The 16,508-nt window shown below is 33.4% G+C and overlaps 1 protein-coding gene across 2 annotated transcripts; it reads left to right on the plus strand.

Moving 5' to 3' along the window:
* The first annotated feature begins 168 nt into the window (after positions 1 to 168).
* On the plus strand, positions 169 to 4,169 carry LOC140803254 (protein JOKA2-like). 2 transcript variants are annotated; one of them, XR_012111810.1, is made up of 3 exons: positions 169 to 547; positions 749 to 1,718; positions 3,702 to 4,169. XR_012111810.1 is itself a non-coding variant. In XM_073159038.1 (3 exons), the coding sequence occupies exons 1-3, from the start codon at positions 419 to 421 to the stop codon at positions 1,239 to 1,241; spliced, it is 654 nt and encodes a 217-aa protein (XP_073015139.1). In that variant the 5' UTR covers positions 410 to 418. The 2 variants fall into 2 exon arrangements, 1 of the variants encoding a protein (XP_073015139.1); XM_073159038.1 differs by lacking the exon at positions 3,702 to 4,169 and adding an exon at positions 627 to 658 and having other exon boundaries at positions 410 to 547; positions 749 to 1,241.
* The last annotated feature ends 12,339 nt before the right edge of the window (positions 4,170 to 16,508 follow it).

The following is a 16,508-nucleotide window of genomic DNA, read 5'->3' on the forward strand; positions in this document are numbered from 1 at the left end:
CCAACCAAATCCGATGACCGTGTCTTCATCATCTGGTAACCGTTTGAAAATAGATAATAAGAAACAACTTTAGTGGTATTAAAGAATCTTAGTTTCATGCGACATGTCTTATGAGATTCATGAATTGATTCACCCTAATGACGCAAAAACTTCAACATATTTTACTATTTATTATAGTTGAGCATCTAATACTAACTGTTTGGTGTCTTTGTCTGTTTTATGAACTACCTATATTACCCTTTAGTAATACCATGTTCTGAGGGGTTCCCACCAAATCATACACTCTTCTTCACTCTCAACCCAAGAGCCGCATTCTCCTCTTCTTCAATTCTTTTTCTCGCTACAAAAAATCTAATCGAAATTTTCAAAACCGTCAAGTCAATTATAAGATCGTCAATGGCGGATCCACGAAGAGTGAATGATCGGTGATTGTAGACCGCCGCAACATATGGTTTGTTTGGATCTGAACTTGGCTCATGTTCAAAAGAATCGGCTGACGACTGTGGATTATGGGCACGAGGAGGGGGCAATGTCTCCTGAAGCTGAGGTATACATTTGTAAACGCACTGAAAGTTATTTAATTCTATTTTTTTTTTCAATTTGGATTGAATGATCAGTGATTGTAGGATGGAGAAATAGTGGCAACTGGTCGAGTAATGTATGTGAAGATTTACATGGGTTTGATTCGTGATTATCGTCTATTTTTTTTTATTTTTTCTCCCTAAACATTTACATGTGACTATATCAGAATTGATCGCCCTGTGGTTTATCCACACCATGTGTTGTATGATTCTCATGCCAAGGATAGGGATCCGGTTTCATCACAGGATTGCAGGGGTTTTAAGGTTAAATCACGTCTGCCCAAGATGGATAGTTGCTTCATTAGAGATGTGAATATACCCGATAACATTGTTATGGCACCTTTAACTCCATTTACCAAGATTTGGCACCTGAAGAACAATGGTATAGTTGTGTGGCCCAAGAAAACAATCATTTCCTGGATGGGAGGAGATAAATTGAGCGACGAACTATCTGTTGAGTTAAAGATTCCTGCAACTGGTTTGGCCATTAAACAGGAGCTTGATGTTGCTGTTGATTTCATTGCGTTGATTTCATTGCTCCTGAGCTTCCAGGAAAGTACGAATCTTGCTGGGGCAAAGGTTTGGGCAACTCATTTGGATTTGGATCAAGGTTGTTACTTCTGTTGCAGCGAAGCCACTGGAAAATATCAGGAGCTTTAACCTGAACTTACCTCCTCTGAGCATTTGTTTAAATGATCCTGAAAGTATATTATCACCTTATAATTTTTTGATATATATATATATATATATATATATATATATATATATATATAAATATTTATTGAATTATAATTAAAAATGAATGTCTTAGAAAAATATCTCCAGCAGCTTTCCTTGGATAACTCGGCTGATATATGGCTCTGCTCATTGAAGAGCAATGGGTTTCTATAGAATCATTTTACTTATGGTGGATCATATTATGCTCGGGGGAGAGAGTAATTAACTAAATGCACAGAACAATGTACTTCGGTGGGTATCTTTTCACTTTATTTTTTGATTTCCTTCGATTCTAAATTGAATAATTTAGATTCGCTTTCAAAAGTTTTATTGTGATTAAATTTGTTTTACTTATGAGTTTTAATGCAGACGGTTCCTCAAACGGATAATTTGTGGTTTGCTTACCTTTTATAACTTAGGGTGAGACTCTGTTCGATGATTGAGGTTGGTTTTATATTCATTTTATTGTTTTCTTATTTTGAAATCCAAATTTATGCTCGATGAATAACACATTGCTTATTTTCCCAAATCATTTCTTATTTGTATTGTATAAATATTTTGAAGTTTGATGTAATTGTTATTTAATCATCAAGTTTTATTTGCACCATTAGTCATTGCCTTTAAATGTTTGATAAAATGTTCAAAAATAATCTGTTTGAATAATTGGTACTGTATTTGTCAATTTCAATATAATGGTATGAAATTCGACTTTTTGTTGCTGTTTGTATTGTGTTGAGTTAGATTTTATAGTTTCCAAGTTTCATGGATTGATCAAACAAAAAATAGACCATAGCAAGGAAGAAAATAACAAGAATAAAAGAAAAATTGTATTGTGAACATGTAAATTCTGCTCATTTAGGCTTCACAAACTTAGATGAAAAATTAGAAAATTTACCGTGTCAAGGATTATCATTGATACGGAGGGTCGGGCTGTAAGGATAAAGAAATACCACTATATTTTCATTGCGCTACATTAGTATATATAGTCATGCTTCGTTGATTGGTATTCTCCATCATTTAGTCCAGAGGCTTCAGCTTCAATATTTGTTGTCTGGAAAAGCAAAATGAAATTCTCATGTTTTCCCATCCAAACACATGATGCTAAAGAGGCCGAATGTATTGGATTTGGAGAATTTTTATAGACATTCCCTCATAAAGAATAAACTGACAAAATAAATACACGCTTGAGAAATTCATGATAATGGCAAACCAAACTTTGTACCAACCAAATCCGATGACCGAGTCTTCATCATCTGGTAACCGTTTGAAAATAGATAATAAGAAACAACTTTAGTGGTATTAAAGAATCTTAGTTTCATGCGACATGTCTTATGAGATTCATGAATTGATTCACCCTAATGACGCAAAAACTTCAACATTTAAATGAAACGAGAATTATCAATTGTTTCAATGATAAATGCTCAATATATGGTATATTTGGTGGACATATCATTCGTTTTAAACTACATCAACAGTGAATTGATTTTTATTATTAAAAAAATAGCAAATGTGATAATTGAAATACTTTAAATATGATTTGTAAATTTTTTTATTAGTCTAAACTTGAGAGGTTTTGTTATATTACAAACATAAACGTTATACTTTGAATGTTGTAGATCAACTGAATCTGAGATAATCCAGTAAGTTGGAAACATTATGAACTGTCAAATGCATTGACAAGTTAATTATTATTCTGTCACTTGAACTTGAAGAAACAAATGGACGTTGTCTTTACATTTTGTTAAGAGAAAATTTTGTTTTCAAAATACACCCAAAAATCTTTTATTCAAGTATATTTTCATCAAGAAACTTTGATCGTGCTTGCAAAATATTTTTCTACTTTCTTCACAGGCATATTCTCTTCTATTTTCCATAAGAATTGATTAGCAACTTCTCACTACAAAGATAGTTTAAATCTGGAACTTTATGGATATATCATGAAGCATAAAAAGATATATCATGGAGCATAACATAGATCCAAATGTTTGCTGCTTGATACCATAGTTTCTTCTTCCGTTGTTCACATATATCCTTACGTTGGGGTAATCTGGAACTATGTTATGCTCCACAAACATAGATATCGTGCATCGAACTTTACAAATCTTTTGAATTGTAATCTTTTACTGCTATGTTAGGGTTCCAGGAAATCAGACTCTCTTCTTCACTCCATGTATTTATTTCTGCCAATGATTCTCTATTTATCATCTTCTATCTTATCACGTCTTCCGAATAACCATTTTTGGCATGAGTAATAAACTTTCTATATTTATTGAATCAAATTTAAATAGTACTTGGGTAGTGCCTAATGGATTAACATATTATTTATGATTTTTTTTGTTGGTTTTAGTTGAATTTTTCGATTATTATGAATTGCCTTTGTGTTTTTTTTTTCAAAAAATGAAGGATACTGGATGCAAACAAAGTATTTGTAGAAATGACATATTCAATTCAATGGATCAGATCTACTCGCTCCCATCTTCATCTGGTTTGTTTTTAACAATGAATAAGTTTATGGTCTATTATTTATTATGTTGCTTTATATTAGTGATCATATCAAATTTGTTTGTTCGTTTTGATCTTGCATGTGAGATAATGTATTTATTATGAGCTTCAAGGTCTTATGATCTAATTTCTCATATATTCTCAACAGATTCACTAAATCATTATGAAAGGGCTTCTTAGACATTGTTTTATAATAATCTTTACAAACAAATTTATATTTTAGTTGATATATTTTAAACTCAAATGTTTCAAGATCTAGCAGAGTTCCGATGTCAAAATATGAACGTTTATATGCCACGTTTGTATCTTTATTGCTCTGACATATTTTAATCTTTTCTGCATATGTATTTAAATAGATTCATACATGGAGAACGCGTATGATGCAGGCAAGAAGCCAACAAATAGTGTCCATAAATAGCCAACGCCGCAGGTTTTTAAAATTATTTGCATTACAATAATGAATTTGACCTTAACATGGATTTACAAATTTATTATTTCCATTGTTCTATTTACTTTATGATGGCCCAAAAATTCGCGTTTGAAAATTTGCGGAAAAATTTAAAATTTAAAATAATTAAAATGTCTCATTCATAAAATAAACTGATAAATCAAGTTTAATGTTCAAAATAGCAGCGGAAGAAATTATTGTTCGCAAAATAACAAGTTAAAGTAATCCAACAACTGATAAAAATATTTGAGCATAAAAATGGTAAATGTTGTAAATGAGGTCCTCGGGTTCCACTAATGCCGACCCAAGCTAGCTCACTGGTCCTCGCCCTCGGTCCCGAACTCATCAGTACCTACAACAATCAAGTCTAGTGAGTCTAAAGACTCAACATGCATATATCGTAAATAACGAGTAAATAATATAATAAAATTGCATGGGATTAAAAATATCATGTCATGAGGCATAACGTAAAATATCTTGTCATGATTAATTATAATACGTGCATAACTGAACTGAAAGTCATAGTGAAAATGTTTGCTCCTTGGAGCCCTGTAATGAAATAACATGTAATAATTTTCTGGTGAGATTATGGTCTACGCAAGTGGCCCCTGGACTGAACTGAACTGAACTGACCGGTAACTGACGACCGGGTGAAATGATAATCATCTGATCAGACTAATGCCACAGTATACTGGGTGGTACATAACTGAACTGACCGGTAACTGACGACCGGGTGAAGCAATAATCCCATGATAGTAAAGTGACCACGAGCAATATCACATAAATCTCAAAATGAATATTTTGCACGTAATATAATTAAATAACATCATTAAATATCCTGTATAAATTTTTACCAATTGGGTTGGATCGTTCCCAGGCTCGCTGCGACCTAAATTTAACATGAAAAATATGCAAATGATTTTTTCTTGACCAAACTTTGTAATTGAATCCAAAAATGAGACAATTACGCTCAACGACTTCGTATTTAATCATGACTCCGTGCCAACCCGAACCAACACCGAACCATCATTTAGTCATGATTAAAATACACTTAAAATGATGAAATAATGCTCCTAAAATGGAAAGGGCCGAAATTTTGGTGAATGGAGGCCAAAACATGAAACGCTCTTTCGAGAGTCAATTTGGCATATCGCACCGTAATTTCTCGTACGACCTCTAAAACGATCCGAATCACGAACGGCCAAAAACATGACCTTCCTAACTCGATGAGGCACTGTCCAGTCCAAGGCCATAGGCTAAAATCCAACCAAGAACTAGAACGAGCCACTGAACCGCGCAGCAAGTTGCTGTCCAGAAATTCCAGCAACCGTGCCTTCGCTTCCTTGTGTCGTTTTCGAGACTACCGGCCAATGGGGCTTGAACCACTGACCAGAGCCTCTTACCAACATCATAGGGTATGGTTTGAACCATGGATAAGGGCTTTAGGACAGCCACAATTCGAAACACAACCGAAACAAGCCAAGTGATTCCACCCGAGAGCACACCGTCATGCGTGGGGTGCTGCGATTGTTCGGCTGTCATGGACCATTCCATTGACCATTTGATTGACCATGGCATGATCTAGACATCAAGGGGTATGGTGTGAACCGTGGCTATGGGCCAGAGGCCAACCAAGATTCTCACCACCACCAAACTCGAAAGTTACACAAGCAGAATTCGAAAGGGGAGAAGGGGCTGTGCATATGTTTTGATTTAAAAACTGATTCCGCCATGGACCAAGCCTCGAAAGGGAAACTTGGTCACGTCTTAGACATGATAGGGAAGTGTTATAACCATGGCTATAGGCCCCTAGGGCAGCCAAGATCGGAAACTCCCTCCCTTGACAACAACTATACAAATCGAGACTCAAAGGGACACATTTGGGGTGTTGCTGTCACATGTGAGTTTCCAGCGTGTATGGGACTGAAAAAATGGACCAACATGGTCTTGACACACCCTAGTACATGTCTAGATGCAGCCTTGGGAGCATGGACACGAGCCAGCCACCTAAAACCATCAAACAAAACCCAAAACCGTGAAGCAATGAAGTGACCGTAAAATTCTGCACATGATTTTCGAAAAATGCTTCTTATGTATTTCGGTTTTTGCTTCAAAAAAATCATGAGTATGATGTTTTAAAATATTAATATGGCTTGATTGAAAAGTAAATAAAAACATATACATGCCTTGGTTCGTTTTGAAAGAAAAACGAACGAAACGACGACGCGGCGCGGAGGAGACGGAGTGGTCTTCCTTCCTTCTTCTCGATTTTTTTCTCTATTAATTCCCTAGCTGACTCTCAATTTTTCTCTCAATATTGGCTCTGAAATTTCGAAATAATGGAGAAGGAGGGAATGGTTAGGAGTGATGAAGGAGAGTTGCAATATAGAAGGGATGGCAAGACCAAGTCTTGCTCTCTTTGAATTTGAAATGGTTTGATATCAAAAATATATGGAGGGATGATGGAGGTGTGCAAGGACCGATTCTTCCTATCAAACAAGGCTAGGATAATGATGGATTAATAATTAATGGTGATTAGAAAAATGAGGGGTTATCATACTAAGAAATAACAAGGGTCAAATGTGGTGAGTTGTCAAAGAAATACTTAATCACTAATGGGGTGGCCGAAAATTAATGATAATGGTAGGGAAACTATTTCTTAATTATTGAATTATAAATCTCTAGTGTTTTTATCTACTCATTAATATTTTAGTAAATTAATAAATTTATTAAGGAATAACATTATCTTGCATGCATGGCCAAATCCTTAAATTAAATTACCAACATGCTAAAATACAATTATTTAAATAAAATAAGCCTAGATTAACTTATCTCAATTGGTCACATATTTTAATTTAGGCTTCTAATTAAATTTTTGGACATAAAAGAATTATTTACTACTTATCTCAAATAAATTAAATGATTCCTTAAACTTTCTTTTTCATTAAATTAACTTATTACTCATCTTAAATAAATCATACACTACAAAAAAAAATAAAATAAAATAAAATTAGCGACGGTTTGAGGGTAAAGCGACGGTTTAAACGACGGTTTGGAAGTCCGACACAGAAGTGAGCGTCGCCTTCTCAAAACGACGGTTTTTGAACACACGTCGCTTAATAGCGACGGTTTATTTAAAGAAGACCGTCGCTATTTAGCGACGGTTCAAACAAAACCGTCGCTACAAAAAGCGATGGTTTTTTGAACACGGTCGCTATAAAAAGCGACAGTTTTTACATTACCGTCGCTTAATATAGCGACGGTTACCACAAAACCGTCGCTATAAAAAGCGACGGTTTTTACAAAACCCTCGCTATTTATAGCGACGGTAAAAAAAACCGCCGCTTAATACAGCGACGGTATGTAACAAGAGTCCACATGATGCACCGCGACGATAATAAATTTAAGCAAAAATTAATGTATTAAATTTACATAAATAAACTAATATGTAAAAATTAAATCATGTATTAAATTTTCTGTACAAAAAAAACTTTAAAACCTGATGTTGCACGAAGATATAGCTACTTCCACGTGACGCTGAAAACCGTCGCTATATATATTAAGACGGTTTGTAACTGTCGCCGTATATTGCGACGGGTTGACGGTAAACCGTTGCTAAATAAAGCGACGGGTTTTAGTAAGCTGTCGCTTGTTTTAAGTAGCAACGGTTTATTAAAACGCGTCGCAATATATTACGACGGTTTAATTAACCATGGCTAAAAAAGCGACGGTTTTTCAAAAAACCGTGGCTAAAAAAACGACGATTGTTTTTAAACCGTGGCTTAAGAAACGACGGTTTTGTTTATACCGTCGCCTGTTTTTAGTAGCGACGGTTTATTAAAACCGTCGCAATATATTACGACGGTTTATTAAATCGTGGCTACAAAAGCGACGGTTTATAGTAAACCGTGGCTAAAAAAGCGATGGTTTGTTTTAAACCGTGGCTAAAAAAGCGACGGTATTTATTAAACCGTCGCTTATTTTATTTTGCGACGGGTTTTTAAAAAGCCGTCGCTATATGGCGACGGTTATAATAAACCGTCGCGAAATATGCGACGGTTTCCGTAAAAACTGTCGCTAAGCCTTCCGTTTTTTTGTAGTGATAGGAATGTTTTTCTTAATATTAAATTTTATCTCAATACTCCAACTCCAGTCCGGCCTCACTTATTTAGCTGAAAAAGTAACAATTAAACTATTTCATAAAATAATTAAATTTAAAGAAAGGAATTTAAATACTCATGCAATAAAAATCATTTTAATTTAAATACTAGAAGTATGCATGGCTTATACTTAATCAAATTTACGAGTTCTACATACTTAATTTGCTAATTTCTATTTCAACTTAAACAAAATATATTACGTGTATTCAGACCATGATTTAATTGTAACGAAGTTAGTTTTATAATTGTTTGTCTTAACTTTACATTCTGTCACTATTGCTACAATTTGTATTCTTCTTCTTTGTCAAATGATCTACTTACAATATTTTGGTTTTTTGGCAAATAGAAGGAGTTTGCTAATTTCTACTTTATTTGCCATGTATTTAGCGAAATACTTGCAATAGTTTACATTTTGTTCTGTCATATCATTTTTTTATAGCACGATTTAATAGATTGTTCTATTTATTTTGTATGTTTATGTTGTACTATGGTATGATTCGATAAAATAAATATTTTATTATTACGCTAGACCATAGCGGGTTTAGCTTATACATAAAATGCTTAAAGATAACTATAGCTTTAATTGTTTTTTGTTCTATTTATTAACTAAATGTAGAAGACAAATTTTAGGTTTTTATATTCAATACATTTTTGTTTGATGCTATTTTCATATTTCTTGGACAATCTTTTGACTATTTGTTTACTTCTTTTACATTGAAGTTTATTATTATTTCACATGATATGATATTACTGCTTCAAAAGAATATTATTTTTATGATCAACACCTATCATGTCAGTTAACAAATTGAGTTTTACATATTTATTTAAGCTTTGAAATCTCTTGCCTTTCGTGGATCAAGTTACAAAATGTTTTGGTGTCATTGTAGGACCCGTAAATTAGACTACGTATAAGCCATGCATAATTCTAGTATTTTAATTAAAATAATTTTTATTGCATGAGTATTTAAATTTAATTATTTTACGTAGTAGTTTAATTTTCATCTTTTCAGTTATTTCAGTGTGGCCGGACTGGAGTTGAAGTTTTGAGATAAAACTTAAAATTTAGAAAACATTTCCTGAATTTATTTTAACTAGCAAGTAAGTTAATTTAAGTTAAAAGGAGGTTTAGGAAATCATTTAAACAACTTGAGGTGAGTAGAAAATAATTTCATTTAAGTTCCAATAATTAAGGGGTTAATTCACTAAATTATTTAAAAAATAGGTAAGGCTTTAAAGGGATAAAAATTTACTAATTAAGCAACTTTTCCCCTTCATTTTATTGCTAATATTCGGCCACCCCTTAGTGTGTCAACTATGATATGCCAACTCACCCTTTGACCCATTCTTTGCCATTTTTAGCATGATAACCTTTTTAATTATTAACCACCCTTGATTAATTAATTAATATTAGAGCATATCCTAACCTAGTCTAGATGAGAATATCGGTCACCTCATTCCCCCCAAGAAGACTTGATCAAACAATTTCAAAATTTAAATGAGATGTAGACTTAGTCTTGCCCTTTGAATTCCTTTATTAGTGGATCTTCCCCTCACTCTCCTAACCATCATTCTCCACCCCTCCATCACCGAAATTCAGAGAGTTTTAGAGGCAAAAATCGTGAGCCACTTAGCCATTAACAACAGAAAATAATCGAGTGAAGAAGCAAGAAAAGAAAGCGCTCCACCTCCTCCGCACCGAATCGTCTCATTCTTTCGTTTTTCTTTCAAATGAAACCAGACATGCATATATTCTTCCTTGACTCTTCAATCAAGTCCTACTATCATTATTTTTATATTTCATGATCATCATTTCATGAAAAAAACCGAAATATATCAAACATTTTTCAGAAAATAAAGGGTGCAGAATTTCGGCTTTCATGATGCTCTTCACGGTTTCTTTTGTTTTGATGGTTTCAGGTATTGGTTCGATTCCAGGCTCCCAAGGCAACATATAGACATGTAATAGGATGCATTAGGACCATGTTGGTCCATTCATTTAACCCCATGCACGCTGGAAGTCGAGAAGATGACAGCAACTTCCCATTTGTGTCCATATGAGTTTCGAAAAAAATTCAGGTTGCTGTCAAAGGGAAAAGTTTCTGATCATGGCTGCCCACAAGACCTATATCCATGGTTAGATCACTTCGATAGCTTATCTAAGACGTGACTAAGTCGCCCTTTTGGTGGCTTGGTCCATGGTGAATCGGTTTTCAAATAAAACAACAAGAGCAGCCCCTTCCACTTTTCGGCTTTCCCTTGGTACAACATGTGTATTTCGAAAATGGTGGAATCGTGTGGATCTTGTTTGGCCTATGGCCCTTATCCACGGTTCATACCATATCCCTAGATGTCTAGATCGTGTCATGGTCAATCAAATGGCCATTGGAACGATTCGTGACAGCAAAACAAAAGCAATGCATCCTACGTGCAGAATTTGTTCTCGGGTTGAACGTTCGGTTGTTTGCTGGTGTGATGCGAATTGTGGCTGGTCTTGGACCCTTAGCCATGGTTCAAATCATTCCTTAGGATGTTGGTAAGAGGTTTTGGTCAGTGGTTCAAGCCCCAATGGCCATTAGCCTCGCAAACGACGCAAGAAACCAAAGCACAGCTGCTGTATTTTTGGACAGCAACTTGCGGTGAAGGTTCAGTGGCTTGTTCGCGTTCTCGGTTGGCTTTTAGCCTATGGCCTTGGACTGGACAGTGCCTAAGTGAGTTAGGAAGGTCACGGTTTTGGCCGTTTGTGATTCGGATAATTTTTTAGGTCGTACGAGAATTTACGGTGTGATGTGCCAAATTGACTCTCGAAAGAGCGTTTCCATGTTTTGGCCTCCATTCACCTAGATTTCGGCCCTCACTATTTTAGGAGCACTATTTCATCATTTTAGGCGTATTTTAATCATGACTACTTGATGGTTCGGTGTTGGTTCGGGTTGGCACGGAGTCATGATTAAATACGAAGTCGTTAGGCGTAATTGTCTCAGTTTTCGGATTTAATTGCATAGTTTGGTCAAGTAAAAGTTATTGCATCTTTTTCATGGCATATTTAGGTTGCAGCGAGCCTGAGAGCGATCCAATCCAATCAGTAAAGTTAGTACATGATATTTAATTATGTGAATTAATTATATTACGTGCAAAAATATTCATTTCTGAGATTTATGCGATATTGCTTGTGGCCACTTTACTATCATTATTAAATCCGGTCGTCAGTTATCGGTCCAGTCGCCAGTTACCGGTCAGCTCAGTTCAGTTCAGTTCAGGGACCACTTGCGTAGACCATAATCTCACCAGAAAATTATTAAATGCTATTTCAGTACAGGGCTCCAAGGAGCAAACATTTTCACTATGATTTTCAGTTCAGTTATGCACGTATTATAATTGCTCATGACAATTTATTTTTACATTATGCCTCATGACATGATATTTTCACTTGCATGCAATTTTACTATTTATTTACTTGTTATTTACGATATATGCATGTTGAGTCTATAGACTCACTAGACTTGATTGGTGTAGGTACTAATGATGTCGGGGCCGAGGGCGGGGACCAGTGAACTAGCTTGGGTCGGCAGTAGTGGAACCCGAGGACCTCATTTACAGCACTTGCCATTATTATTTATGCTCAAACATTTTATCAGTTGTTGGATACTTTAACTTATTATTTTGGCGAGTAATAATTTCTTCCGCTGCTATTTTGAACATTTAAACTTGATTTATCAGTTGATTTTGTGAATGAGGCAATTTTGATTATTTTAAAAATAAAATTTTAAATTTTTTCGCAAATTTACAAACACGAATTTTTGGGCCGTTATAGTCATGGTGTTGTAATATCATGAATCTTTAATATATTAGACTTATATATTCATGACACACGCAACGCGTGTGCCTCGGTGGCTAGTATTGATGAATGTCTATCATCAAATAATATATTCTTAAGATGATGACTTAAAAATAACATCTCTAACTTGTAAAATTTGGGATTGATGTCATATGTTAATGATAACAGTAAAAACTAAATATTGCCGCTCTCATTACTTTAAGGAACACCATAATAATTAAAATATAATAATTATATTAGATAACTTAATATTTAAGATATGTTTAATATTTTGGCTATAATTTTTGGAATCTATACTATTTTATTAAGTTTGAAATACTTAGGGTAATTAACTTTGTTGTCATGGTCTGTTTTAATAATTTTATATATTAATAAAATGTTAAAATTTTAATACAAGTTATAGGTACTTCAGCGGATAGAGTAATTGTTTCTTAGGGTTTAGGTTATAGGTTCTATTATTATTGAGGTCATTTTTTTATTCTTTTATTTTTCCATTTATTTTTCAATTTATATATCAAAATTACAGTGTAATCTCTCATTATTTCTTATAATTATATTTTGATCATCATTTACATATAAATCAAATTAATTATAAAAATTATTATACAAGAACGCAACGCGTGCATCGGTGCACTAGTAATTATAAACAATGGACCTTGTTTTTACCACTAATCATTTATGTTAGAACAAGGAATTTTCAAACTACATAAGGATACTATATCAATAATACTTATAAAATGATTATTTATGTTGAAAATTATAATGTTGAATGTTGAAAATTAGTGTGTGATGATGTATGTAATGATGAATTTATTTTTGGATTATTTGTAAATAAATTCTATAAATAGGCTCACCATTTGTGATGAAATTCACAATTGACTTGAGAGAAAAAATATTATAAAGTGTGTAGTTTGATAATTTTGAAAGTTTGAGATTTTTTACTTTTTACCATAAAATTTTACTTTTTTATAACACGTTATCAGCACGAAGCTCTAAAGTCCTCCATATTTTTCCAAGCTCCAAAACAGAAGAAAAAAGTAACAAAAATAATAACATTTATTTTAATTTTATTTATTTATTGTGTATATATTTAATATATAATATAATGTTATTATATAATAAAGATTAGAAATAATAAAAATAAATTTTTCAAAATCTTGTTATAAATCATGGGAGGATGTTAAGACGACATCCCACATTCCCAGTAAGGGATACGACAAGTATAAAAGCCTATAAAGATTTTAAACAAAATAACTTATGACACCTCATTATAATAATGTGATATGATATACAAAATTATTTAAACATGACTAATATTATATACACCATATTATTACCATAAAATTATACAAATACATACATTTATTTTTTTGTATACCAACGGTCATAAACGGTAAAAAAAACGGCTAGTTTTTGCTCTATAAATAAGATCTCACAAACACATTCAATCACTCCAACTTTCTCTTCTTCTCTAAACAATTATTATTCATCAAATTTTTGAAGAAAAAAGAAGATGGCTTTCTCAAGGTTATTTTTAATTATTTTGGTTATCATACTCACGAGTCTTGTATTTATTGGAGAATATCCTCCTCGTGTGTTTTCTTTATTTTGCGAATGCTTGTACTTGTTGTTTATCAATTAATTTGTATTGCCATATTCATTAACTAATAAAATGCATCGTAATTTTTTTATTACCACAATGATAGACTTGACAAAGCTCGAATTCATTGCTCTTGATATTACGAGGAAAAATTATATGCCATAGACCATTGATGTAAAAATGAATCTTGAGTCATTGGGTCTAAGCGAGACCATTAAAGAAAATGGTATACTTCATCACAAGAAAAAGCAAAAGCTATAATATTTTTGCGTCGACATCTTGATGAAGGTTTAAAATGTGAATATCTCATCGAAAAAGATCTCATGGCTCTGTGGAAAGGATTAAAAGAGAGATTTGAACATACAAGGGAAGTTATACTTCCGACCGCCCGTGATGAATGAAATATGTTAAGATTCCGAGATTTTAAGAAAGTCAGTGATTACAATTTAGCGATGTATCGAATAATCTCGCAGCTAAAATTTTGTGGACTTGAGGTTACAGAATCGAAAATGCTTGAAAAAACATTTTCCACGTTTCACGCATCAAATATAACTCTACAACAACAATATAGAGTGAGTAGATTTGCGAGATATTCTGAACTCATCGTCTGTATTTTTGTGGCGGAAAAGAACAACGAGCTACTAATGAGAAATCATCAGTCCCGACCAACTGGATCAACAACATTTTTAGAAGCAAATGTTGTAAGTAAAAATGAATTTAAACCTGGAAACCAAATCAAATTCAAAGACAAGGTTTTGGTCGAGGTCGAGGTCGTGGACGTGGAATTGGTGGTGGTCGAGGTCGAGGTCGTGGTTTTGAAAATAATCGAGATAGTTATTTTTATAACTCATCTCAAAAGGGCGTCACGAACCACACACTGAAAAGCATAATGAGAACATGAGTTTTAATGAAAATCACTCGAAAAGATTTGAAAGTTCTTGTTTCAGATGCGGCACTCTAGGACATTGGTCTCGTATTTGTCGAGTCCTCGAGCACCTTTGCAAGCTCTATAAAGAATCGATAAAGGGGAAAGAAAAAGAGACCAACTTCACTGAACGCAGTGACTGTTCGAGTGATTCAACTCATTTTGATGCTGCTGATTTTCTGAATGATTTCTCTGGAAATGATCAATATGTTGGTGGGATAGAAATGAAAAATATCGATGCTGCAGATTTTCTCAATGATTTTTCTAAAAATAAACAATATATTGGTGGAATATAAATGTACAATAATTTATTTTTCATGTATTCATATGATAATGTTTTATTGTACAATTATGATATGTGTTATATTTACATATGTATTGTCAGTAATTTTTTTTTTCATTACATATTTTTGAAGTTCAAATATGGAAATTGCCATGAACAAAGTTAACAAGGAACTAATCCCATGGAAGTTTGCATCCCTGATAGTGGTACAACGCGCACTATTCTTTGAGATAAAAGATATTTTTTGGAACTAAAACCAACAAAAACAATGGTGAATACAATATCAGGTCCTGTAAACTTGATTAAAGGATGCGGTAAAACACAATTTTTTTAACCTAATGGTACAAATTTTTTTTTTTTTATCAATGATGCTTTGTATTCACCACAATCGAAAAGAAATTTGTTGAGTTTTAATGATATATACTCTAATGGTTATGATACTTAAATAATGAATGAAGGGAATGAGAAATATATGTGTCTTATCACATATAAATCATGAAATAAATATGTGATTGAAAAACTAACAATGCTCCCTACTGGATTGCATTATACACATATAAGTCTCATTGAATCAAACATCGTAGTTGATAATTCTTTAATATTAACCAATTGGCATGATCGATTAGGACATCCTGATTCAACAATTATTCGAAGAATTATAAAAAATACACATGGTCATCCGTTGAAAGACCAGAAGATCTTTCAGAATAATAAGTTTCAATGTAAAGCATGTTTTATTGGAAAACTTATTATAAGACATCACAAGCCAAAATCCAAATTGAATCACCAATGTTTCTTGAACGTATTCAAGGTGATATTTGTGGACCAATCCATCCAACATGTGGACCATTCAGATACTTTATGGTATTAATTGATGCCTCCAGCATATGGTTACATGTATATTTATTGTCGACTCGAAATGTTGCATTTACAAGATTACTTGCTCAAATAATAAAATTGAGGAATCAATTTCCCGATTATACAATCAAGAAAATTAGACTTGATAATACTGGTAAATTTACTTCCCAGACTTTCAATGATTATTGTATGTCTATGGGAATCATTGTTGAGCATCATGTTGCCCATGTACATACATAGAATGGATTTGCTGAATCATTGATTAAACGTCTGTAAATGATTGCTAGGCCAATGATTATGAAGACAAAGCTCCTTATTTCTATATGGAGACATGCAATTTTACATGCTGCTGTATTAATTCGCATCGACCAAGTGCATATCATAAATACTCCCCATTACAGCTTGCATTTGGTAAAGAACCAGATATTTCTCATCTGATAATTTTTGGATGTATGGTGTATTTGCCTATTGCACCACCGCAACAAAAGAAAATGAGACCTCAAAGAAAGATTAGAATTTATATCAGTTATGATAGTCCATTAATCATTCGATATCTTGAACCTCGGACAGACGGCGTGTTCACAGCACGTTTTACTGAT

Source organism: Primulina eburnea, chromosome 10 (assembly GCF_022965805.1).
Source record: "Primulina eburnea isolate SZY01 chromosome 10, ASM2296580v1, whole genome shotgun sequence".
In the NCBI taxonomy this organism is placed as follows: Eukaryota; Viridiplantae; Streptophyta; class Magnoliopsida; order Lamiales; family Gesneriaceae; genus Primulina; species Primulina eburnea.